At 50.2% G+C, this 25,989-nt stretch overlaps 2 protein-coding genes across 3 annotated transcripts; both read right to left on the reverse strand.

Moving 5' to 3' along the window:
- Window positions 1–2,801: 2,801 nt before the first annotated feature.
- Kcns1 (potassium voltage-gated channel, modifier subfamily S, member 1) lies at window positions 2,802–10,120 on the reverse strand. 2 transcript variants are annotated; one of them, NM_053954.2, is made up of 4 exons: window positions 10,046–10,120; window positions 8,103–8,237; window positions 6,847–7,891; window positions 2,802–4,247 (listed from the first exon to the last, which is right to left on the reverse strand). In NM_053954.2, exons 3-4 carry the CDS (start codon window positions 7,870–7,872, stop codon window positions 3,780–3,782), a joined length of 1,494 nt encoding a protein of 497 aa, NP_446406.1. In that variant the 5' UTR covers window positions 7,873–7,891; window positions 8,103–8,237; window positions 10,046–10,120; the 3' UTR covers window positions 2,802–3,779. The 2 variants fall into 2 exon arrangements, with proteins under 2 accessions (NP_446406.1, XP_087502866.1); XM_087646740.1 differs by lacking the exons at window positions 8,103–8,237; window positions 10,046–10,120 and having other exon boundaries at window positions 6,847–8,007.
- Window positions 10,121–14,974: 4,854 nt separating this feature from the next.
- Wfdc5 (WAP four-disulfide core domain 5) lies at window positions 14,975–22,037 on the reverse strand. Its single transcript, NM_001106538.2, has 4 exons — window positions 21,853–22,037; window positions 17,437–17,577; window positions 17,205–17,345; window positions 14,975–16,870 (listed from the first exon to the last, which is right to left on the reverse strand). The coding sequence occupies exons 1-4, from the start codon at window positions 21,935–21,937 to the stop codon at window positions 16,866–16,868; spliced, it is 372 nt and encodes a 123-aa protein (NP_001100008.1). The 5' UTR covers window positions 21,938–22,037; the 3' UTR covers window positions 14,975–16,865.
- Window positions 22,038–25,989: the final 3,952 nt, after the last annotated feature.

Below are 25,989 nucleotides of genomic sequence, written 5' to 3' on the forward strand. Positions count from 1 at the left end.
GAAGAGCAGGAAGTTCTTAACCATTGAAGCCTCCCCAGACCTATTGTGCATCATTTTGCTTACAGATCCAGTTTCCCTCCAGAAGGATGGTGGTTTGGCTGAGTCAACTGCTTTTCTCTTGGTGGGGCTGGAGGACAGAATTCTGGGTTTAAGTAATTCAGAGACACAGCCATATGTTGTCACTTAAAGAAGACACAAAAATAACAGGTACCCACTCCATTGCAATCCTGGGTTTCTCAATACCGTACACACGCACATGCACACACCTGGAAGGTAATTAGAAGTGAATGTTTGGAAAGCAACATCCCCTAAACAGAAAGAAGGATTCTGGGCTGCTACTGAGGTTCCCCAGAACTCTCCTAATTGCTCTGTTGCTTCAGGGCTTGTCAGGCCTTTTTTTTTTTTTGACTGGGGGACATGATTACCCTTTTTTAGTGTGCTGGGTGGTGGCCTCCAATGTTACCCTTATTCAGTATGTGGGTCTTTGCGATTGCAATGGGAAGGATCTTGAGATGATATCATCTTGGATCGTCCCCATGGACCCTAAATGCCATCACAAGTATCTTTTTTTTTTTTTTTTGGTTCTTTTTTTCGGAGCTGGGGACTGAACCCAGGGCCTTGCGCTTCCTAGGTAAGCGCTCTACCACTGAGCTAAATCCCCAGCCCCATCACAAGTATCTTTATAGGAGAAAGGTTTGGGGAAATTTAATATAGAGTGGAAAATGTGATGCCACGCCAGGGGCAGAGACTGCGCTGAGGCCAGAGGCTGAGGATGTGGGAGTGGGGCTGGAGCTCTCCTCTTACAGTTCCCAGAAGCAGAGCCCTGCTTACACCTTGACGGTGGCCTTTTGGCTCTGAGAACTGTGTGAGAATAAATTTGTTATTTTAAGCCACCGAGGGTGCGGTCATTTGTCACAGAACCACTGAAAAAGAGCATTCCTTCAGATTCATTCGTTAAGGTTGCCAGTGTCCAATGTTTGCGAAGACACTTGATCTCAGTTGCTTTCATTGTTTGACTCGTTAGTTTGTTTTCCTTCCTGTGTTGCTGGGAACTGAACCCAGGATCTCAGGCGTGCTACTTAAGTGCTCTCTCGCTAGACTACAATCTCAGCACTTAGTGTTTTGAAGCAGGATCTCACTAAGTTCCCGGGCTGACCTTGAACTCACTCTGTAGCCCAGGCTGACTCTGAGCTCTTTCTCAGCCTCCCTGGTCTCTGGGGTTATAGGCCTGTGCCACCAAGCCTGGTGAGTTATCCTTTCTGATGTCATTAATTCCAACTGGACTCTTGTCCCATGCCAACTGTTCTAGCTGCTGCTGCCACAGACAAAGCCTCTGAGGGTGTGGATTATGAATGGCTCCTTCGTATTGATGGCCCACCTTCCCCAGTCTCTCAGAACAAACCTGAGCAACCAGTCCCAGGCTAGCTGCGGTAGGTGCTTGGGCATGGGTCCCTATTTGTGGAACAGTTCCCACCAATCCACTGGAGGGAGAGGGACCCACTACATTGCTGCTCCGATGACATACAATCTACAGAGGATGGCTCTCCCTAATCTGTCCCCACACCCCCTTTAGAGTCTTGTTTGAAGGAGCAGAAGGTCTCGAAGTCTTGTTAGGCTAGGCCAGAGGAGGGTGTGGGGAGCTCTCCAGTGTGTCCCTCATCGGGGCACAGGTGGGCACAGATGTTAGGAGGTCAATGTGCAGGAGAGTTGAGGAGTATGGTGAGCTCCCGAGAGGCCCTTTGGCTTGGCTCCTGTCTCTGCTATAACCTGGAGACGTTTGGCATCTGCTGTGTACTCTGTTGGGAACACTCTTCCCAAGAACACTCTCTTACCTAATTACTGTTTCTCTTTATTATAGCAGGTTAGACTGTCGCTCACTCGGGAAGGCATTCCTGGATGGCCTCGGGTTACAGGGTTTCCTCCCGTGCAAAGTTAACTCTCGTCATGGCTGTTACATTTGAGTCTGTCTCCCTGACTAGTCCCTTGTTAGCATAGGGACATTTGAACCTGGTCAGCAACCAGAGGCCCAGGAGCCAAGGCAAACCGGACAGGGGAGGGTGGGGTTAACACGCAGGCTTGTATGGGAGGGAATGGAAGAGAAGCTATGGGAAGCCGGATAGTCCATTCCTCCTCCTGAGGCTTTGAAAAAAGTCTAAATACACTAAAACTACAATGTCTGCTGGACACACCTCAGCCTTAGCTCAGGACTCCCCCGGTATAGATCTGTTAGTAAGGGAGTGGGGACCATGATGACGCCGTTGTTAAAAGTTCCCAAACCAAGCAGGGCTCGGGGTGGACTGCCCAGTGGCCTTTCTTTTCAATGCCGTTCACACCCTCTCAGGAGAAAGGTCTCTATCTCTCTCCTCTTTCCTCCCGGAGCCTGGTACCCAGCAGACTATAGCAATTACTGAGTCTAGGCAGTACGAGCTAAGTATCCACCTTGCCCAGGATGAGCCAAGACGATGCCTTCTAGGTGAGGCTCAGTGTGATGGAACAGACAGGGCCCCAGGGAGGCCCCGATGATATAGAAAGAGGTGCGTATAAAAGTGTGTGTGTGTGTTGGGGGGACAGGACCCTTCACAACTTGTTCAGCCAAAGGGACAGTATAAAAGATTTACCTCCATTAAAGATGACAGGGCCTGGTCAAAAGGGACAGACATCTCAAGCATTTGCTTGGGGGTTTATTCTAGGCGGGGTTAAGGGGTTAGAGTTCTGTGTGATAGACGGAGAACTTCCCAGGTTAGAATGGGGGCTGTGGTAATCAGGTTTATATCATGTGATTAAAGGCCATGACCAAAACCTTGGAGAGGAAAGGGTTTATTTGGCTTACATATCCTGGGTCATAGTTCACTGAGGGATGCCAGGGCAGGAGCATAAGGCAGGAACCCGGAAGCAGGAGCCTGGAAGCAGAGACCATGGAGGAATACTGCTTACTGACTTGCTCCCGTGGCTTGTTCAGTCTGCTTTCTTATAGACCCCCAGGACCATCTGCTTAGGAATGGTGCTACGCACAGTGGGCTGGGCCCTCCCACATCAATCATTAATCAAGATAATGTCCCACAGGCTTGCCAACAAGCAATCTGATGGAGGCGTTCCCTCCATTGAGCCTCCTCTTCCCAGATTACTTTAGCTTGTGTCAAGTTGAAGAAAGCCGAGCAGGACTGGAGCATGCGCGGTACCCCTCCGCCGCCAACAGTTCAGAGTTGAGCTGGGTCTTCTCAGTCACCTTCTCTCTGGGTCCCACGCTGTGACAGATCCGCTAGAACCTAGTTCTGGGGGCAGGGGGTTGGCCACCTTTCCCGTGGCAGGTGTAGAGCTGGGATTGGGTCCCAGAGGGGTCTCTAGTCAGGCTCCTTCTGTAAGTCACCCTAGGAAGTGGGTATGGCAGATGATTGTGGTATTGATCCTACAGATTCCAAGGACTCGGCCCTCAACTCCTTCCAGGGACTTATCATTAAAAGCTGACTTCTCCGTGCCATTCGGCTGAGCCTCAGTTCTCTCATCTGTGAAATGGGGATAATCATCTGCACAAGGCTAACCGGCGCATACAGAGGCTGTCTTCTTCCTCCTCTTGGTGTGTACATACTTCAGAGGAGGCCTCTCTGTGGGCTGGTGGAATGGAGGGCGGTGCTAGCCTGCTCTGGGCTTTTTCGAGAAAGATCTGTGGCCCCTATGTTTTGCTCAGGCGTATGGCTCCCATGCAGAACCTAAGCAGGGGAGGACTCTGCTCTACATTAGCTGATTCCCAGGCTGTGGGGAGGGAGTGCAGAGCCCAGGTTTTAATAACTGTGAGATTTTGCAGGCTCACTGGGGGCTTGGGTCTCCAGGTCTGTGGAGCGCCCTTCCTGAGAAGTCTCTCTGGATGTTTCCAGAGACACGTCTGATACGCCATCCACACTGCTCAGCAAGTCCTCAAACTCCCGCTGGCCGCTGCTCCGCACGGCCGCCTCCAGTGCCTTCTGGCGCCGGTAAAAGTGGGAAAACTTGTTGAAGATGATGGTGATGGGGAGGGCGACCACCAGGATGCCCCCCAGGATGCAGCCAGAGGCTGCCAGCTTGCCTGCCACAGTCTCCGGGACCACATCCCCATAGCCCACTGTGGTCATGCTCACGGTGCCCCACCACCAGCAGGCGGGGATCGTGTCGAAGCCCACGTTCTTTTCTTCGGCTGTGTAGGCCACGCCAGAGAACACTGACACACCCACGGCCAGGTACAGCAGTAAGATGCCCACCTCACGGTAGCTGTGCTGAAAGAAAATGTATGAATCCCAGTCAGAGATATCTGAACTTACAGACTTAGTGTTAGGAGAAACTGAGGCTCACAGAGTATAAAGAAAATGTCCAAGGTCAAATGGTGGAATTGGAGCCAAGACCCTGACTCTGAAGGGCACTCTTCCGACTACATTAAGCAACAAAACTCCCTACAATTGATCACAGGATCAACTAGGGATTGGGATAAGACTTGCTATCTCACAGAACATAAAACACTTGTCCTCAAATGATTTCAGTGCCGAGAGCCCCTGGTCTATAGCAAAGTCTCCTAGACTGTAACTATGCAGGGGTCTGTTTAAAAAGCCAGGATTCAATTAAGTAGCTCTGGAGTTCGACCCAGAGATTCTGCCTTCCTGGCAAACGTCTGGGTTTTGAGGAAGCTGTGGTGGTCTGGGACCTCACTTCAATAGCAAGTCACTCCCCCCTACCAGATACATACACTATGCTGTGCCCGTGTCTTGATTCAAACAGCCTTGGTTCTCGTCTCTCTCCTCATAGGCAAAGCTAGGAAGGTTTGGGGGACAGGAGGCTCTTCTCTAGGGTGAAGAATTAAAGGGGTCTGGCTAACATATCTCTCTGCACCTGCCTAGTACCCAGGGGTCTTCCGGGTCACACTAGCTAGCACCTAGTAACCTGGCTGTTCTGCATTGGGACCTGCAAATTGCTGTCACCAATGGTGGAAGGGACTTTCAAGCACCTGCTGGGGATTCTTCACAGGGTTGCCTGAGGCTTAGGAGAGCACAAAAGGCTGGAACTGAGCGCAGCCGAGTCGTTCTCTGGCCCCTGCCACTTATTAAGGAGCCTCCCAGAAACCCCGTGACTTCTTAGAACCTCAGTTTCCACATCTGTAAAATGGGGGCAGTACAAGCCCTTCACAAGCTCTGCAATGCCCTCGGAACAAGGAAAAGACGAGGAATGGGTCCAGGGTTCGTATTTTCATCACCTCAACCTGCCCATCTCTTTCCTGTTGCACCCCCTCTGTCGACGTCCACTCTGTTCCCTTATCAGACTCAGGTAGAAGTTGATCAAGTTCTCTTTACCAGAACCAGGCTAATTTCACCCAACTTGGAGGGGCCAGTGAACAATAAACTGCAACCAAGCTTATAAAACTCAACCTAGCCAACCCTGGATCTTCATTTACGGGAAGAAAATAAATTACAGCATCTTCCGGGGGAAGTCGTCCTAAGGATTAATCAATAATGGGTTTCACAGAAAACTCATCCTGTGCCCAGTGAGTGTTAGCACTGGGCTATTGGGAGGCTGAGTGACTCTGACTACCTGTGCCTTCTGATGATAGACAAGAGAAGACACCAGGAGAGAAGCCAGCTAGCGTCTCGCTTTGAACCTTTCTTTGCACTATGATTTATTTGATATTTCACAGGAACATCAAAGGCCTTTCTCTGTTCTTTCTCTTTCCTCCCTTTTCTTTCTTTTTTTTGGGAGGGTGGGGTGGGTGGACAGTGGTGGTTCACTTTAGTTTTTAAAAGATTTATTTAAAGTTACATGCATATGTATGCTTGTGGCTATATGCATGTGTGTCTGGGTGCCACAGCAGTGCTGGAGTCCACTGGAGCTGCAGTCAGAAGTGACTGTCAGTCATCTGATGTGGGAGCTGGAAACCAAACTCAGGTCTTCGGCAAAGGCAGCACCCACCCCTAATCAGTGAGCTATCTCTACCTCCCCCCACTCTTAACCAACCACCGAGATATCTCTCCAGCCCTGTGGTTCGGTTCACTCCAGTTTGTTTTCTGTATTTATTTATTTATTTATTTATTTATTTATTTATTTATTTATTCTTTTTCTTTTTTTTCGGAGCTGGGGACCGAACCCAGGGCCTTGCGCTTCCTAGGTAAGCGCTCTACCACTGAGCTAAATCCCCAGCCCCTCCTTTATTTTTTATATGTTAATTTTTTTTATTCTTCTGGGGAAAGGTCGCTCTAAGCCAGTGGTTCTCAACCTGTGGGTCACGACCCCCTTGACAAACCTCTAGTTCCAAAATTAGTTATGATTCATAACAGTAGCAAATTACAGTTATGAAATAGTAATGAAGATAATTTGATGGTTGGGGGGGTCACCACAACACGAGGAACTGTATTAAAGGGTCGCAGCATTAGGAAGGATGAGAACCACTGGACTCGGCCCTTCTTTTAGTATTTTTTTTTTTTAGATTTATTTTTATTTGTACTGTAGGGGTGTTTTGGCTACATCTATATTTGGGCACTACGTGTGTGCAGTGTCTGTGGAAGCCAGAAGGGGGTATGGCCTGGAACTGAAGTTACAGATGATTGTGAGCCGACATGTGGGTGCTAGAAACAGAACCTGGATCCTTTAGAAGATGCGTTAGAATACTGATTCTCTCCAGGTCTCCTAAGGCCTTCCTTACAGAGAGAGCGGTGGGGTTACACATGATGAATATGAATGTATTATCTGGCCTCTAGCCTTATTTCAGGCCCAATGTGGCATCTCATTTCATGGGCTCTTGGATGTGACCAGCCTATAAATACAACCGTAGTTAACCCAACATGCCCTACGGTTATTTCTCCCTCTGCCCCAGCGTGGCCTCAGCGGTCCTACCTTGAGCGTGGCGCCCAGAGAGCGCAGCCCGGTAGAGTGGCGGGCCAGCTTGAGCACGCGGAAGATGCGCATGAGGCGAAACACTTGTACCACCTTTCCTAGGTCTCCGAGCTCCTCCCCGCTGGCTCCGCGCCGGTCACCAAGCGCCGCGCCGGCCAGCAGTGTGAGATAGAAGGGCAGCACCGACACGATGTCGATGAGGTTGAGCGGATGGCAGAAGAAGTTGCGCGTGCTGGGAGCCAGCAGCAGGCGCGACGACACCTCGAAGCTGAACCAGGCGATGCAGAAGTACTCCAGGCGGCGCAGCACCGGGTCGTCGCGCACGTCCTCTGCGCTGCGACCCGCGGCCACTGCAGCCACCGCCGCCGCTGCCTCCCGGGCTTGGTACTCGGGCAGGCTGTGGATGCACATGGCAGCGATGGAGGCGAGCACCACGCCGATGGACACGCAGCTGAAGAGCTTGCTGGGCAGCGAGTAGCCAGGGTTCTCCATGGTGAGCCAGAGGCGACGGCGCAGGCGACCACAGCGGGCCGCACCATAGCGCGCCAGCTCCCGCTGCACGTCGGAGATCTCGTCGGGACACGGGTCCACGCTGCTCGGGGCATCGCTGTCCTCGTCCCAGGCGCGAGGCCGCGTCACACGCCGCTCCAGGTAGCGCGCGCGGCAGCACGTGGCCAGAGCGTTCTCGCCCAGGCCCCAATAGTCAGCCTCCTGGCCGAAGGCGAAGACGCACAGCTCGTCCAGCACATGCAAGTGCCCGGTGCGGTAGAAGTGCAGCAGGCCGAGGAAGAAGCCCGGGTGCCGATCGAAGTAGAACTCGCGCGCCGCCGCGTCGTAGTCGTCGCATAGGCGCCGCGCCTGCTCCTCGGACACCGCCGCCTGTAGGCGGCCCAGCCGCGTGCCCGGGAATCGCGCGAGGGCGCGCGCGCTCAGCAGCCGCCGCACTCCGCCCACGTTCACGCGCAGCGCCTCGTCCCTTGGCCGCCAGGGGACCCGAGAGCCCGGACCCGGAAACTCGCTCACCATGGCTACACAGTGTGTCTCCCTGTTGGTTAAAATCCCCGGCTCTATCCACAGTGCTGGAGACCGCGTGAGGTGCCAGGCACGCAGGAGATGCCCAGATGTCGGATGCCCCCTGGACTCGTCAGGCCTGGGTCTGAACGTCCTTTACCCCAGACTGGGTAATTTCGACTAAATCACCCATCCTCCCACTTCCAGTTTGTCTCCTCCAGGGCACAACAAAAGGGCAGGCCTACCTTGCAGGGCTATAGAAGTCATGCGATGGCCTGGCATCTAATAGAGACTGGTACAGGACATCTCTCTTTTTCCTGGACGAGGTTGGATATAGGGAGCCAAATGTCCACGGTGGCTCTTCTGATCCTCAGGGTTCTCTGTAGATGGGAATAGTTAAGGCTTATTACCTACGACCATTAAGAAAGTCAGTTGAGACTCTAGATTGTCAGGGTGTTGTTCCCTGTAGTAGGAGAATCCTCACCACAGGATACTCCAGAAATCCTGTGTCACAGGATGCAGTCTCAGTCTGTCTTGATTTTGATGATTCGGAACCTCTGAAGTAGGAGCCTGCACTCTGGGTCTTCCTATCTATCTATCTATCTATCTATCTATCTATCTATCTATCTATCTATCATCTATCATATCTATATATCCATCTATCTAATTATTTATTTTGGAGACAGGATCTTACATGCAGTTCGACGAGGCTGATATCAACCTCTTGATCCTGGTCCCCCAGTCTCCTGAGTGTTGAGATTCTAGACACGCATCTGTGCACCTGGCCCTTCTGTTTTTAAGAAGCCTGGAGGGTGATTCCAGTACACGGTCAAGTTTGAGAGCTACTGGGCTAGACTATGTAATAATACACCCGTGGTGTCCTTCAGATCCGACCTTAAACCTTGGTTCTGTCTTACCTTAGCAGTCCCATATTTCCCATTAGCCTTCCCAGCAGCGATCAGAATATAGACTTGAAAGTGTGGGGCATAGGCTGGTCACCTAGGTCACTGTCTATTCGAGTCCCTCGAGCTGGGATTTAACTTTATCCTTAATGGACCTGGCCCTTGACTGAAATGTTTATTCTTCAGGTCTTAGTTTCCTACAGAATACACATGCAGACAATAGTGCACAAAATAGCCAGGGGTTAAGATGGTTTATGGAAACGTCTAGTTTTGGTGGATACACCAGAAATGCAAGGTTTTTCCACTGTTCACTGATCCCTGATCCTCCTTTAACTTAGGGCTGCTGGCTTACCCCTGTTCCACGAAACTATGTAATCTCATCTGTAATTAGGGTCAGTAATGCCTTCTCCCAGGGGATGGGGATGGAGGGCACTCCAGATGCTCTTCACTAACACTGTGGATTGGGATCCCATCCTTGGCTCCTGTGCTAAAACCCTGGCCAGTCCCTTGACTCTGAGCATTAGTTCTCTTACCTAGAGTGGAGGGCACGACACTGGATGAACTGTTAGGAGAATACATGCAAAGTCCCTGGTACTTGGTGGGTTCTCAGTAAGCATCAAGCTTTTATCCTTTCCTTTTCCTTCTGAATTTGCCACTTGCTAGCTGTTGACCTGAGCAGATCCATCACCCTCTCTGAGCAGAGCCACTGGCTCCCTCCTCTGCAGTCTGGACTGCACTGGAGAGACTCTGAGGATTGAACAAGCCTGGTGTTTTCCGGTAGCGCAGTCCCTGCCCATAACTGGCGCATCACATGCATCCTCTATTGGCTTGGGCATCAAAACACACCGTTTTTAAGTACACATCTTTCATCCATTAGAAGCCCTGTTTGGGTCAACTCCCCCCATCTGCCACACACTTCTCTGCTCTAGGAATTAGGATAATTAATTCAACAAACATTTCTTGTTAAGAATCCCAGTCACTAGAAAGGCCGGGTGACTTATCCGAGATCATGCAGACTGTGCCTCTCAGGGCACCGGCTCAGCACCCTTGATACTTTTCATGAGCACCCTCTGCGCGTCTGGCCGCTTCCCTGAGCTCCTCACATACAGAGCACTCAGTTTTATCCTAACACCACCCAGGTTTCCTAAATCCCACCTTACAGAATATGTAAGCAAGATTAGTCCCGTCAAGCTGTCCCTCCTTGGGGGTCTCCTAAAAGGGAATCCTCAGGCCACCCCCACCTCCCACGCTGTCAGCCACGCCCCTCCCCGCGGGAGGCTCCTTACCTGCCTCGACCTCCAGGGATTCCAGCGCGCTGTTACCCCAAGTCGCCGCCCGGGCTGTTTTCTGCCCTGAGGCCCCGCTGCGCCTCACTACTGCGGAGGCCCCGCGGCCCCCTCCTTTCCTGTGTTCCCGTCCCCCGCGGCTGAGGCCGCATCGATCGCTGCCGGGGGGGGGGGGGGGGGGGGAGGGAGGGAGGCCGCGGGCGGCCGGAGGCGGTGGTTTCTATTCTTGCCTGGGATGGATGGGGGCCTAACAGCTGGGAGCATCTTTCAAAGTCAGCCTGGAAGGATGGGACGGTTAGGGAATGGGGACACCTTTGGAGAAAGGTTTAAACCTCTGTCCCAGGAATGGCAGCGACCAGGATTTACTTCATTTAGGGATTAATATGTGTCAGGCACTGTTTCAAGGGACTTAGTCCAGACATGTTTAACACAAACTTGGCAGGGACAAGTTCTTCAGCTTCTGATTTTATAGGTGCCACCTAGGTACTCAGACTGTGGAGGTCTGAGTTAGGAGGCCGGGTAGGGTGCTACATCTCCTTGGAGCCCCCAGGCTGTGCCTGTCCCGGGGCTGTACTAGTTTAGGGTCTAGCACACTCTTCTTTCAAGTGAGTTGTGAAGCTAGAAACCTGTCCTTCTGTCCTGGAGGCGTAAAACTTAGCTAGATAGTCTTAATCACTTCCTACCAGGAGGAGGGCTGCGTGTCTGACAGCCGCGTTGAAAACTTATAGAACCCCATCATTCTCCAGTATTTCTTTCGGCGGCTGCTGTGCATGCTCCTTCACTCTTACCAATAATTACCAATATTGATTGGGCACCTCTTTTGGCACACAGGCCCCATCCTATCTCACTCAACCTGTAAGTGTACCTGTTGGGCGGGTGTGGTGATATTCCTCAACTGGAGGCGCAAGGCTTGAGAAGCCTATCTAGGTCAGGTGGTTGAAGTTTACACCAAGTGAACCACAGAGACATGTGACCCCCCCCCCCACGTCCTTTACGAGTTCTGAACTGGGAGTGAGGCTCAGTTGGCAGAGTGCTTGCTGTTTGGGTCTGAAGCCCCCGGGGGTTGATCTCCTGTACTCTGTAAACCAAGCACTGTTGGCTTATGGCTGTAATCCCAGCAGCCCAGGGGGTGGGGGTGGGGATCCAAGGTGGGGGAATCAGAAGTTCAATCCTTGGTTGAATAATGAGTTCCAGGTCAGATAGCTTCCACCGAGACACTATCTCAACTGTTCTTTTTTTTTTTTTTTTTTCTTTTTTTCGGAGCTGGGGACCAAACCCAGGGCCTTGCGCTTGCTAGGCAAGCGCTTTACCACTGAGCTAAATCTAATAGCAGCATTAAAAATATTAAAAGAGGGCTGGAGCGATGGCCCAGCAATCAAGAGCACTGGCTGCCCTTCCAGAGGACCTAGGTTCAGTTTCCAGCAACCACATGGCAGCTCACAACTGCCTGCAACTATAGTCCTAGGGGGGGCTGATGACATCTTCTGACGTCATGTGCAGACAGAATACCCATGCACATAAACAACTATCGTTTGATAAAGGAAACAGAAGAGTTTAAAAAAAAATAATGTCTTTCATTTAACCTAATACATCCCAGACATAATTTTAGCATAATATCAATAAAAAAATTAACAGGGAAATATTTTCTATGTCCACTTTTAAGTCTTTAAAAATTATTATACTAATTTTGCTAGTTTTGTTGTCAGTGTTACAAGTTACCATAATTTTAACAGTTCCCAACCTTACAAACTTGCCATCTCACCACTTCTGAGGATCAGAAGTCTGTGGATGGCATAGCTGGACTCTGTACTCATTCATGTGTGTGTGTGTGTGTGTGTGTGTGTGTGTGTGTGTGTGTATGTGTGTGTGTATGCACATATGTGTGCTAGTGTCTATGTGTGTGTATGCTGTTAGGGTATGTGTGTATATGTGTATGTGTGTGTAAGTGTATATGTATGTGTGTTAATATATGTGTGTGTTATTACATGTGCGTGTGTACTTGGTTGTGCTAATGACCACGTGTGTACATGTGTTAGTTTAAGTGTATGCTGGAGTGTATGTGACTCGCTGACTTGGCGAGGACATGTTCCTTCTGGGATTCGACTCTGTAAGGCTATGACCTCTGCTGGCTTTCATGAAGTTACCGTACTGAAAGGGCAAGGAACCGAGGGTGACTTCCGGCTACTGCCAGCTGAGTATTTAGTCCCTTCATCCCCCGGAGCTGAAATGCTGCCCGCAACGTTTGCCAGCGGAACCTTTCCTCGCTGAGGCTCAGATAAGACTCCCACCCAGGCAGACATGTGACTGCAGCCCCCGGAAACCCACGCTAGGTTTCTGAATTCAAGGAAACCGTGACCTAAGTGTGTATTGATTAATCCACTTCATTTGTGGCAGATTGTTATCCGGACATAGATAATGTCTTTGCCACTGGATTCCATGTGACCTTGGACCAATTGTCTCTTTCTTGGCCTTTTCCTTACGTACAAAACGTGAAGAGCATCTCTTTCCAGATTTCAGAGCGGGTTAGCACACGCTTGCCATTCCCACAAATAACTTTTCCTGCCTTTCCCTTTCTCAAGCTAAGTTAGCTGCAGGAACAGAAAATGGATTCCTGGCGGTTTCACTAGAGAGTCAGAGCCTGTCTTTTGCAGCAGACACAGCTGCCTGTTAGCAGCACTGAAGGTCAGCTCCTTGTGACTCCTTCCTCCACTCTCCAGTGGGGCCCTCATCCCAGAAGTGAGGGATGCTGGTGCTCTATGCACAGCCCCTTGAAGATCCATTAGCCGTTTGTGTACACCGGCTCCTGGGATGCTTTCCCTTTGGACAAGCTACAGTCTGCTGAAGCCTTGTGTGGCTACCAAGAGGAAGAGCTACACTTGTTTCTGAAGTTGACCTTTGGGCTTTGCTTACTTCACATTCTCATGAGCCTCTTCTCTTTCTGGCAGACACACACACTAGGGACCCTGGGGCAAAACTTTTAAACCAGCACCGTCAAATGAATCTTATATTTTTGGTTGTGAGCCTAGCCTTTAACGGCTGAGCCATCTCTCCAGCCCCAAATGAATCTTTATGATAAGATTCTTCCTGGGGAAATCCAACCAAGACATTTCTCGAGGTTGTAGCAGCCACCTTTCAGGAACTGGGAAGGGTTCATGGGAGAGGAGCAAAAGGCTGACTTTGTCTTATTAATGGAAACAACAATGATTTCTACTTCTGATTGGCCCATCTTGAGCTACATGGACATCTCCCGCCGAAAGGAAGCCAAGGAGGAAATTTACCTTTTCAAATTCATTACCTTTTGAAATTTACCTTTTCAAAGTCATTATAGAATGTTATTGAAATGCACAAATATACAGTCATGGCTAGAACTAATATTTGGTGTTTCTGCCTCTGTGTTGCCCTGGGAAATATGTGGAACTTCATAAGCATTCTAGTGGCTAGCTGAGCTGTCTGTCTATCTGGAGACACTACGGCTGGAAAGGAGGGAGGGAGAGGATACTTTCTCACTGCTCCTAAAACTCAGGGCTTGGGCTTGGAGAACTTCTGGGATGAATTAGGCCTCTCATGGCCTCCAGTAGCCTCCCAGGCCTTTGCAGACTGGTGTACGGTGTGTAGATGCTAGCTGGGCCTTTATCTCATCCACTGGAGTATGTGAGACACAGCCCATAGTCCATAGTAAGTGCTCAGAAAACACCATTAAACGAAAAAGGAAGGAAAGAAAGCAAGATTGGCCTTAGTGAAGGAACCAGGTTCTTGGCATGATGGGATGATTCCCACAAGGGCAGTGGAGGGAGGCACTGGGTTTGCAGCAGGAGTTTGGCGGCTGAGAACTGAGGAGACACGGCATAGACAAGGCTAGTCTCCAAGGAGCAGATGGTGAGTGGGCCAGGAAATGGAGTAGAGGGACTGTGTGGAGATTCCCCCTATAGTTAGAAAAGTCACAGCTTGTGACTCAGCACCTCCTGTCACTCCAGGGAACATAGCTCAGAGTCTGGATCCCCCAGAGAGCCACAGGATTGCTGGTCTCCAAATTTTAATTGGTTTATATGAGAACTTCCTTCCCGAGTCTCTTCAGCTTTCAGGCTCCTCTCCTTCAAGGATGAAACCCAGGACAATCAGATGTGCACCAACCATGTTCTGATGTCTATGACTGAACTCGTTCATGCAAACTTCTTGGAGCTGTTCCAGCCTCTTTTTTTCACCTGTGTACACTGTTGTTAAGGCTAGATAGGCTCTTCCAAAACCTACTGTAATTGCATAACAGGGATATAAAGAATTGAGTTGCAACTTTTACAGGCTGGTCCTAGCTCTAGTATGTGTGAAACAGGACCCAGTAGGGCTGTGAGGCTTCAGTGGGATTGTCCATTAGAGTGAAAGGCTACAGGATGCAGGGCAGGGACTCTGTAGCGTTTAGCTCTTGTCTGGGCTCATTGTTACCTAAGGAAGAGAACACCATAGTTTAATTCTGGCTATGACACCTCCCAATTAAGAGCTGGGGCAAGTCTTTGCCTAAAGCTGTTGCTTCTCCATTGTCAAATGGGAGTACCAGGTCCTCGTTCTAAGGGGGACAGAGTAAATAGTATGACAGTGTTTTAAAGCGGGAAGCATAGGGTAGGCTCTTTCTCCAGACTAACAAGTCAGTTTCTAGCAGGCCTTTGCTGTGTCACCAAAATCCCCATATCCCTGTGGCTTCCTGCCACAACTATTACCCCTCCCAAGTGTGAGGTTTGTCTGAGATAGCTCAGCTTTGGGCTAGTGGTTTCTGGGTTAGCTCTGTTTGTGGCAGAGGCTAGAAGCTTCCAGAAGAACTGTGCCTTGTGGCTATTAGTTCTACCCAAACAGCTTGCTAGCCAGGGCTCCAAATTAGTGGGGGTACTGTCTTAGCTTCTCTTTCTACTGCTGTGACTAAAGACTCTGACAAATGCAACGGAAGGCAGAAAGGGTTCATTTTAGCTCACAGTTCAAGATACAGTCCTTTATAGCAGGGAGGTCAAGGCAGCAGGAGCTGGACGCAGCTGGTTACAGTGCATTTGCATTGAGAAGGGAGTGATGGATGGATGCATGCTATGCTCAGCTCAGAAGGGAGTGATGCATGCTATGCTATGCTCAGCTCACTTGCTTCATTTTGTCTGGTTCAGGATCCAATACCTAGGGAAGGGTCCTACCCACAATCAAAATGGCTCTTCTACATCAATTAGCCTATCAAGATAACATCCAGAAGCTTGTCTCTCAGGTAATTCTAAGCTCTGCCAAGTTGGCAATTTACAGACTACAGGTGGGATGTACACTATCTAGGGAATCTGTGGACAAGAAGGGACATGGTGGACAGAGACTATGTTCCCCTATATTGTCTGTGTTAATGTGATGTGTGGGGAAACCGATGCCCAGGAGGAGGCTCAGAAATATCCAGGAGCTCACGAATTCCGTGACACCAGAGAACTTTCTGTTTCCTACCTGTCACCTTGGACCCATGTTGTTGCCAACAATTACTCTGAGCCCGGGCATTTGAATCTAGTTAAAAGGGTTGTAGCAGCCAGAAAGTGCCACTCTCTCCGTCTTCTGAACTGCAAAGGGAGGTGGCGAAAGACTCGCCTGGGTTACACTGCAAGGCCATGAGAACAGGACAGAAGAGGCACAATTCCTAAGCCCACCTCCATAGTAGCCTGCCCCAAGTCTGGCAAACAAAAGGGTGCTCAGCAGAGAAAGGAATGGGGGTGCCTCCTTTCTCAGCTGTTTGGGTACAAGGAATGGATGGATCCTTGCTGAGTCCTTTCAAGGAACCCTTATTAGGCTCTGACTGTAGACAAGTGAGACACAGCTCAGTAGTGGAGTCAGGCATACTCTACACATGACATTGCAATCCCGGGAGCACCTTTCCCTGGATATGGGACAATCCGAATGGTCTTAGCAAATGCTTGGCTACAATGTGAGACAGCATTGACTCCCTGGGTGAGAGGCGCTCCTTTAGCTCCGGACTCTGCCAGGAAGCTGTCTCAGTCAGAATTCTGCATCTCTTGGCATCTCTTTAACCCTTGTTAATCTCCATTTACTAAAACAGAGTCAGGCTCTGCTTTGGCGGGTGGCCATATCTAGCTAGAAGAGTTAAACGGTATTATTTAAATCAAGCATGAACGAACTTAACGGGATTACTGTTTTCATTGCACTTGGCTTTGAAGTTCTGTGCTGTCTCTGGCCAGTGAGTGACCTTGCAGGTCTTATTTACCTTTGTGGCACCAAACCTCCTCTGCCCTCCCCTCCCCCAACACCATCCCTTGGAAATGAACCTTCCAAAAGGAAGCCATTTAAATGAAGACGTTAAGTAACTAGATGTACAGGGTGCTTCCCACAACTTTACATGCTATGGGCTGGTTCTTCAGGGATGGTGGGGACTGAAACACATGTATGGATGGACTGATGTTTGGAAAATTCTTGCTGTATACACATTTTTGAGGGAGGATTGTCTGAAGGTGGGTTCAGGGCTCGGGAGAGAAGGAGCTGCCTGACTCGGCACTTTAAGTGGAGGAAACAATGAACAGAGAGATATAAAAATGGCTGTGAGGTAGGGTGGGAAGCTCAGCACGACAGTGGGGTGGGGAGCTGGAGCGATGAGCTGTGCTTTTGATGTTGGTGTGAACCTTGGCACTCAGAAGAGAAGCAGGAGACATGAGTAAGGGAGGTGACAACGGACCAGTGTTTGTCAGAAGGCTACAACTGTCTCTGGAGAGATGATCTGGGTTGCAGGATCCCTGGCCCCCACATCATGATCTCTTCCTGGTGGGAACCACACCTGGGATGCAGAGTCACAGATCCTAAGGCAGAATTAGCCTAAAGAAAGGGAAAGAAAGGGTTAACCCCTCTTTTGTAACAAGACTCCCAGTCTGACTCCTCAATTTAGATCCCGTCCATCTAATCTACTCGGATGCTAAGACAGGCCTCCCCAGCCCCCTTCAGAAGGGCAAATTGATACCCAGGTTGGCACAGCACACTCAGAGGAACGCAGTTTCTCTGCCTTGCTAACTTGAGCCCTTGCGCCTTCCTTCTTCAGCTATGGCCATGTGGGGGTGGGGGTGGGGGCTCGCTTCCGAGGAAAGCATCCTGCTGAGATTATCGACCTGGAAGAACATCCCAGAGCTGGGGTGGGGGGAAGTGGAAATGGCACCTTTGCTGGGGTCTCGGCAGTCCCGGCCACAGGCGCTAACACAGCACCGCTTCTTGCCGGAGCAGTCCAAGTCTTTGTCACACAAGTGCTTTCTAGGACTGAGGCAATGGAGTTGATCCACGGGGCATTTGCCCAGCTTTACTGCAATAGAGGAGCTCGAGTGAGTCTTGCCTGTGTCCACCAGCCCTGGGGCTTGAAGTTCGGGCGTTGGCACAGTGGGGAGGGCACTTACCAAAGACTCTAGGCATACACTGGAGGAAGCAGGCTCGGGAGCAGCACTTCCAGGAAGAGGGACACTGTTTGTCATTCGCGCACTGATCAGGAATCACCTGGCTGCAGGGCCCGTCGTCTGGTGGGCAGCCCCCCAATTTGTCTGCACGAGAACCCACACTTCAATTAACCAGCCACAGCTCAGGGTTGTGCTGGGAATCACAGGATCGAATATCTCAGTCTCTTATTTCTTGCTTGCCACAGGATGAGTTTTAGAGGTTTTTCTACCGTCTAGGGCTAATTCGACACTCGGTGGCGTAACGGGATAAGAAAAACAAAATTAAAAGTCTCAGACTATTGGAGGTCACTCAGTTAAGATTAGGACCTGAGTTTGATCCTCGAGACCCAAGTTAAAAAAAAAAAAAAAACCAAACAAACAGAAAAGGGGGCTGGTTATGAACTTTTAACCCCAACAGCCCCAGGGAGGTGGGTTGGTCTCTGAGGTTTGCTGGCCGGCCTGGCCTACCAGATGAATTAACTAGACGCTGTCTCAACAAGGTGGCTGGCACCTGAGAGATGACACCCTGGATCGTTGTCCTCTGGTCTCCATGCCTCCACGTATGTATGTGCACCTGTATATACACACACCTACACTTGTACGCACACGCACACTCGCACGGATTCTCCACCTCGGACAAGATGGTGCTAGTCTGCCCCTGCCCACCTTTATCTCCCTGGCTTCATTCTCTATCTCATTCTCCCTCCCTCTGGCTCCTGAGCTGCTTCAAGCCAGCTCTCTCGGCAGGGTTTCTCCTGGCACCCAGTTCTGCTCTGGCCACTTGATCCGTATATTGATTTCAGCTGAAATGTCACCTCTTCTTAAGGCCCTGCCTCTCTGAGCCTGTGGAGCTGGGTCAGCACTGGGATGTGTGCCTACGGCTAGTCTGTTCCTCTCCCTGACTAGAGGCCGAGGTTTATCGCCTGCTTGCCCTGTTCGTCATGAGCACAGCACAGTGCACAGAGATTGGGGCTTCGTGGCTATTGGAAGGAGAGGGATTTGAAGGGAGGCCCAGTGTCGCATATGTGCTCCCTGCTGGCACCCTGACACACCTACGCTGCCATGCCCACCTCTGTAGGAAGTGGGATAGCTTAGATTCAAGAGCCTACACTGTCTCTGAACCTTTCCCGGGACAGCCCTGGAGTGCTCGGACCTGGAGGCGACCTGACTGCTCCTCTTGCTGAGATTTCATTCACAAGTCCTCTAATGAGGAAGAAATTAGGGCCTGTTCAGGACAGTGACCAGCCTACCCCACACTGGCCTGGGCTGGGCTAGAATCCTCTGGCTCTCTTTAATCTTTTATGTTCTGTTTTGGCTGATTGGAGCTGTGTGTATGTATACAGGGATGGGGCTGGTCCTAGAAATTCAGCTCAGTCTAGCATCACAGAAGTTTCAATTGGATCCAGGTCTATCAGTGTAATCCCCTGGGGCCCTCTTCCAGAGGTTCTCCCTGACTCTGTCCTTCGACCTACCTGGCACCAGATCTCCCAGGCCAGTGGAAGATCCCACTTTTTTGCTTAGAGTCCAGACATCTCCATTTGCCTTGGTGTCTGTCAACCTTCTCCTCTCTCAGTCCTCGCCTGGGTACTGGCTGTGCACACAGTAGGTAGTCCTGTGCTCCCACACTGTCAGCTTTAGTTCCTAAACTGGTGGTTTAAGTTGAACTGCTGCCCCCTGCTGGAAAGTGAACAGCTTAGCCCCGGAGGGAGCACACATCCTGAGGAATGTCTCTTTGGGGAGGGACTTGGGGTATTCTGGGTTCTAGGGGTCAGGGAAGGTAGGAGGGAGAGTCTTTGAAGAGTATCTACAGGCCAGGATTTAATACCAAAGTCACAGCCCAGCACAGAGGTGCTCAGGCCTCAGCGAGTGGGCCGAATGGAGCTGTCTGAACTCTAATGGAGGAAGTTGAAATTCTAGTGTGTGTGTAGCGTGTGTGGGGTGAGGGCAGCATAGATCGTAGCAGAGAAGAAGGGGAACTGCTGGAGGAGGACCCTGGGGCTGGGCTTCAAGGATTAAACTGATAGGGAGCAGGCTGAAAGTTGGCATTTTAAGTGAGACAAACTGTCAGTGCCACAATGTGGAGGATAAAAATCTGGACTGTTCAGGGAGGTATGCAGGGGTCTGAGTGGTCTCACTGCCCTGGCTACTCTCCTAACGTTCCCTACACACACACAAACACACACACACACACAGAGGCACACACACACACAGACACACACACACACCACACCACACACACACACAGACACACACACACAGACACACACAGACACATAGACACACACACACACAGAGGCACACACACACACAGACACACACACACAGACACACACACAGACACACATACAGACACACACACAGACACACACAGACACACACACTGACACACACAGACACACACACAGACACACACACACAGACACACACACAGACACACACAGACACACACACAGACACACACAGACACACAGACACACAGACACACAGACACACACACACCACAGCCAATGTGTAGACTCCATACCTGTGTGGCAGCCATAGCTGGGCATGGTTAAATCGATGGATTTATTCAGTTACACAGATGAAGTCAGGTACATGGGCACACCTCACCCTGAATACACACGCAGCCCTCTAGATGGAATTACAACATCCACAACACCCTGACATTTGAATGAGGCGCACGGGATCTTACAAGTGGACGTGGCTGAGCCTCCACCAAGACGGGCTAATGTTCTCCACTCTCAGCCCTGTTGCCATCTGCCAGTGTCTGAAATCCTACCGAGACCCTCATGCAGATGCCTTGGTTAACGGTAAGGGTGTCACAGCTGACCGGGTACAGCAGGCTCAGGTTCTGGTGGGGCCAGGTCTCACCGTGGGTGTGGTGTCAGGACTGCTCTCCTAGGACTCCTCCGTTGCTCCCCCAAACCACCACACAGGCTACACTTATGGCCATGTCTGGCATTTACCCTTCAAGGCCCCGTTTTTCCTGAAAATGTGGGACCCCGTTTCACAGCAGTGAGTTGGCAAAGGGAGTCTTTCTGACTCACAAGAACTGCCATCAGACCCCACGTTTGATACTGTCTTGGTCTTTGGCACTGGCACTTGGTTAAGTAGTACGGCCTTGATTTCCTTACCAGTAAAATGGGGATAAAACCAGTGCTGACTCGAGACACTGCAATGAAGATGTGATGGCTGCATGAGTTACAGTCAATGTAAGGCCTGACCTGGAACCTACTAACATCCTTTCATCCTCAGTGTGGATCTCCAAGGTTCCTCCTCGTCTTCTTCCTCCTCCTCTTCCCCCTCCTCTTCCTCCTCCTCCTCTTCCTCCTCCTCCTCTTCCTCCTCCTCCTCTTCCTCCTCCTCTTCCTCCTCCTCCTCTTCCTCCTCATCTTCCTCCTCCTCCTCCTCTTCCTCCTCCTCTTCCTCCTCCTCCTCTTCCTCCTCATCTTCCTCCTCCTCCTCCTCTTCTTCCTCCTCTTCCTCCTCCTCTTCCTTCTCCTCCTCCTCTTCTTCTTCCTCCCCAAACCAGTTCATGCCCAAGGCAGAGACCTGTGCCTCTGAGGAAGGCATAATCCAAGCTAAAGAGAATGGGCACCATGGAAATTCTGCTATCTTCATCTACCTACACTGCACAGGCTTCCCCAGCCTTGAGGACGGGTTTCTGTCCCCATTTGTATTCTTCCCCCCAACCCCTCAAGCAGGTCTGACGCTCCAGAAGTGAATGTAGGTCACCAGCCTCAGAGGAGGATGGAGGAATGGCCTCGCCCGGGCAGGGAGGCACCCGTGTAAGAACCCCTATGCCTCCCTCACTGCCAACACATCAACCTGAGCTTCATCAGGGATGGGAATGAACTGAAACTGTAGAAAGGAACAAGAGAGACAAAGATAGAGATTCCTCCCATCAGAACCCCAGATCCCAGCAGCCACGTGCCCTACTTAACTCCCAAGTCCCTTCTACAACTCCCACTGGTGGAATTATATAATGTGTTCCCCACAGGGAGAGGCACGGTGACACATGCATTGTGTCCGTAAGCTTGGGCACAAGAAGCATATGTATAGAGAGGTCTGCTCAGACAGGAATGAAGACACCTATGTACACACATGTAGCTATAGTGTGTCCTTAAAAACATTCAGATGTGAATGTAGGCCCAGGCAAGTTGACAGGTAATGACACAAGCGTGAACAAGTCTGATGCAAAACCGCAGGCTCCCGGGAGCACCAAGACAGACAGACAGACAGACAGACAGACAGACAGACACACACACACACACACACACACACACACACACCTCATTCTTCACTGACTCTCCCACAGCCCTCACTCTCTATAGAAAGGCAGAAACCGCCCCGGCTGGAACGCAAGGACTCAACACTCACCTCCCTTCTTTCTACACAAGACAACAGGCAGCTGAGTCTCCAAAGCCAGGAGGACTACGAGGAGGAGGGAGCTCCGGATTCTCATGTTTCTTTCGTGGCACCCAATAAGCTCAGGGCCCAGAGGCCCCCAAATTAACACCTGCAGTCACAGAGATACCAGAGCAGTTGAGTCAGAGGAAGAGGACGAGAGGATGACCAGGGTGGCGTGTGCTTCCCCGATCTGGGCCCCACCCTCCCACCCCTGCCTAATGTCCTTCGGGCAAGGGGTGCTTGTGCAAGAGCAGGTAGCAGAGGTTCCTGGTGTTAGAGACGTGGATCTAGCTCTGCCTGTATTGCTGACTTGGCCTCTGGGAGTTGGACAAGCCTTGCCTGTCTTTGGGCCTCGGTTTTTCTCATCTGTGTTGTGGGGAGAGGAAAAGGAGGGGTCATAATGAAAGCCACACATAGAGACTTTTTCCTTTAAGGCAATTTACACTTTACTTGCATGGCCGGCTCTGCCTGGAAATGTGAGCCTTAGCCTCCTCCACCCTCTGACTGACTGCAGGTATCTGGAACATCTGGTACAACCAGCCCAGTTTACTGTGCCCAGAGACTGAAGACTTACTAGGAGATGGCATTGAATTCCATGCTTACTAAGAATATAACTCTTCCAATGATTTCCTCTGGGCCCTGCCCAGTTTAGTCCCCACTACCTACCCAACCCCTGTCCTGGGGATTAAACTCAGGGCCTCTCACATGCTAGGCAAGTATTCTATCACCGAATTACATTCCCGATCTCTTTAACTTTTTAAGTTTTGAGGCCACGCCTTGCTGAGTTTCCTAGGCTGATGTACTTACTGCTCTGTCACTCAGTCAGCAATCGGAGTTGAGACGTTCCTGCCTCAGTTTCCCCGAGTAGCTTTGATTACAGGCCTGCATCATTAGGCCCGACCTAGCCCCTTGCCCCTCTTCAGCATTCAATGCAATTTTCCTACAAAAGGAATTTTACTGCTTTGTGGCAAACGAGCGCTGTTTGCCAGGTCTCCCTTGCCTCCCCTGCCTTCTTCAGACTATAAGCCAGACTCTCCGATCTCAACTCCTAAGACTCCAAGTCCTCTTTGCTTTGCACTTTCTGTGTTTGGCTTGACTGGTAGCATGCAGGGTGATGTTTGAGTGAGGTATTTGCTTTCCCAACTCTCTAGGGTCTTGAAGCTCCCACAGTCTCTTAGAAGAGGATCAGGAGTCACCTTGATTGGCAAGGAATGATGCCAAGAAATGGGGACTGCAAAGGGCCAGGGCTGGGGTTTCTTTCTGGAGAAGTTGGCTCAGGGTGGCATGGTGAACGAGGTTAGGCTTAGCCTCTCATCTTGGGACCCTGTGGACGGAAAAGAGACCAAGATCCTTGGGGAGGTCACTTTCAAGGGTACCTAGTGGCACTGCCCTTTGCCTGGGCTGTCTTGGCTCTACAGCGTGGCTCTGGTTTGGCTAGAGTCAACGCAGGTGTCAGTGAGACTTCCTCCCTTCCGGCCTCCTTCACTCAGGCACCCACCTGTAGGGTTGTGTCCGCCTCTGCCACAAGGCATGGCTGGCTGCATGAGGAGGAGGAAGACAGGGAGTTTGACTGTGTTTATCCCACACTGCCACCGGGGCACCGCTCCAAGGGTGAGAAAGCATGACTTAGGAGTGAGAAATCCAGAACTGGCTCAAGAGTACACGGGCCTGTGATGGGGCCGTGGGGTTCTCAGACCCGTGGACATCCAGGCACCACTGGGATTCTCGGAAGAGCAGAGAACAGAGTTGGGGCCCTCGAACTGGGTCTAGCCCAGGGCTGGGGGAAAAGGGAGCTTTTGCTAGTCCCAGCAGGGATGATTGTCCTTTGCTTGAGGACTGGGGGTTGTGGCTGGGAGTGCTAAGAGGCCTTCTACAGGAGACTAGACTGATGCTCTGTAGGTGAAGGCCTTCTCCATGACTCCCCATGGCAGATCTTGATGAAAGGGGGCAGTCCATGGTTCTAAACAGTTTATTGTCACGGTAGAAATGGATGTGTAAAACCATACCCCACCTCTCAGGGTGGGCCTGAGATTAAATACCTTTTGCAGGGAGGAATGTCTGGGAAGTTAAGCTTATTGGCAACACCCTCCAGGCCTCTTGGTACCTCATAGCGTGGAGACCCTGTTTTGAGCCTATTTGACTGTGGTCACACTTCCTTTCCTATTGTCTTGGTTTGAGATGTTAGGTACCTGACAGGGGCTTCTACTGTCCCTTCAGGGTCTCCGGGGCTTCAAGCCTTTGTCTTGACCTTACCAGGTTTCCTCTCACGGTCCAACATCCCGCAGCCACCCCCACTTTTTTTGGTTCTTTTTTTCGGAGCTGGGGACCGAACCCAGGGCCTTGCGCTTCCTAGGTAAGCGCTCTACCGCTGAGCTAAATCCCCAGCCCCGCCACCCCCACTTTTACATCTGTGGCTCCACACACGGTGGAAGAGAGTAGCTGAGGCTTAGCATCCCACGGGGATCCACAAGGAAACTCCAGAGCACAGGGCTCCATCAGCACTAGGACAACCAAGGCCTTGCCCCGAGCCCTCTCATTCAAAAGACGAGCAACCTGTTAGCCAGAGATGGGAGTGGACCGCTCCATCAACACACACCTAATTCCTGAGCAGTTTCCTCGGATTGCTTCATGTGAGTCTGAGAAAGGATCAGCGTTTGCCTCACTTGCCCCTCCCAGTCTTCGACAGCGAAGCGGGATGGGCGTGGCTTCAACGCGAATCCTTCATACTGTCTTCTAAGCCCCTGGGAAAAGGGGGATTGTGTAGGGGCTGTTGATATTTTTGGGATTCTGGCACATTCTTGATAGCTTTATTTTGGTGGAAAATTTCTGTGGGCTACATTTCCCCCAATTACAAATTGTACATAACTGTTGACGACATGCTAGCCTAGTAGGGATGATTTCATAGACATTCTCCCGTGTGCTGAAGTGTTTTCTAAACACCACAGGTTCTGATGTCAAGTCCATGTGATCTGCTCTTTACTGGAAGAAGTGCAGGTTCCTTATCTTTCATTTTCGTGAATAAAGACGTGATAAAAATTCCACTATGTAGTTTTGGAGTCACAGCTCAGATGCTTTTTCAACTGTTATTTAAATGGAAATGTTGAGTCAAAGAACATAATAAATTTCTTCAGGCTGCAGATATACCTGGTCAATATTCATTTCAGAAGTCAAAAAGAACACCTGTCGGGCATAGACATCTGCCCATTCTCCCTGCTCAGTCCTTCTGTCCTTGGGAGAGCCAAAGCCTCCTGCCCCAGCTCTTTAATTCTGGTCAGTTGACACAGTGTATTTCTCCTGACACAGGTGAAGGGGCTGGGTCCACATGAAACCCACAAGATTCCTTTCTTGCCCCTCACCCACCCATCCTTCCGTCTGAGTCCTAGGCAGAGAAAGCCCCGCTCACAAGAACTCCGGAGTTCTATTGCTGCTCCTCATGGCCAGATCCTTCCTGGACACACCCAACACAGGATATTAAAAAAAATCATAAATAAAACTCCTACTAATGGGAAGTTTCTCATCTGAATTGTCGTCCTCGGAATATTGGTGGGAATAAATATTTCTCATATGCTTCCATGGGCTATATTTTCCCCCTTTGTGAATGATTTGTTTTTATATTTTATTAAATTTTGTTGGATGTCTTCTTATTTTCATTTTTGAGCTACACTATTGTAATATATATGCATGTATGTATATATATGTATATATACATATATATTGAAGCCAGTTATATCATTAGGATGTACATGAGTGGTAAGAGGTAAGAGAGCAGTTTGTTGGATCTGTTTTTGAATTTTAGTATTACTGAGTTTTACTTGAACTTTGATAAATCCCAGCTATTCTTCTGTAAGAGAGACAGAGATGATACGTATCTTATAAGCTGGTTTTGAGAACCGAATTCATTTGATAAATGATAACGATTATTCTAAGTCTCTATTCCAAGTGAATCTTTCTTTTCTGGGGGGAGGACTTGTACCAAAGATTTAATTTTTAGGGTGATCAAGTCACTGGTTTCACTTATATTTGCTTCATTTATTTGGATATCATTCAGTTACACAAATGAAAAGATTTCACTGTGAGAGTTCCTTACATGTATATAATGTACTTTGA

This window comes from Rattus norvegicus, chromosome 3, assembly GCF_021556685.1.
Source record: "Rattus norvegicus strain SHRSP/BbbUtx chromosome 3, alternate assembly SHRSP_T2T, whole genome shotgun sequence".
NCBI classification, from domain to species: Eukaryota; Metazoa; Chordata; class Mammalia; order Rodentia; family Muridae; genus Rattus; species Rattus norvegicus.

Excerpts from the sequence above, each read along its gene's own strand:
- Kcns1 (NM_053954.2), bottom strand. The coding sequence starts at position 7,872 with ATGGTGAGCGAGTTTCCGGGTCCGGGCTCTCGGGTCCCCTGGCGGCCA. Across the intron at positions 4,248-6,846 it reads CTCTGGGCGCCACGCTCAAG|CACAGCTACCGTGAGGTGGG; the intron begins GTAGGACCGCTG and ends ATTTTCTTTCAG.
- Wfdc5 (NM_001106538.2), bottom strand. The coding sequence starts at position 21,937 with ATGAGAATCCGGAGCTCCCTCCTCCTCGTAGTCCTCCTGGCTTTGGAG. Across the intron at positions 17,578-21,852 it reads CTTGTGTAGAAAGAAGGGAG|ACAAATTGGGGGGCTGCCCA; the intron begins GTGAGTGTTGAG and ends GTTCTCGTGCAG. Across the intron at positions 17,346-17,436 it reads GTGTATGCCTAGAGTCTTTG|TAAAGCTGGGCAAATGCCCC; the intron begins GTAAGTGCCCTC and ends CCTCTATTGCAG.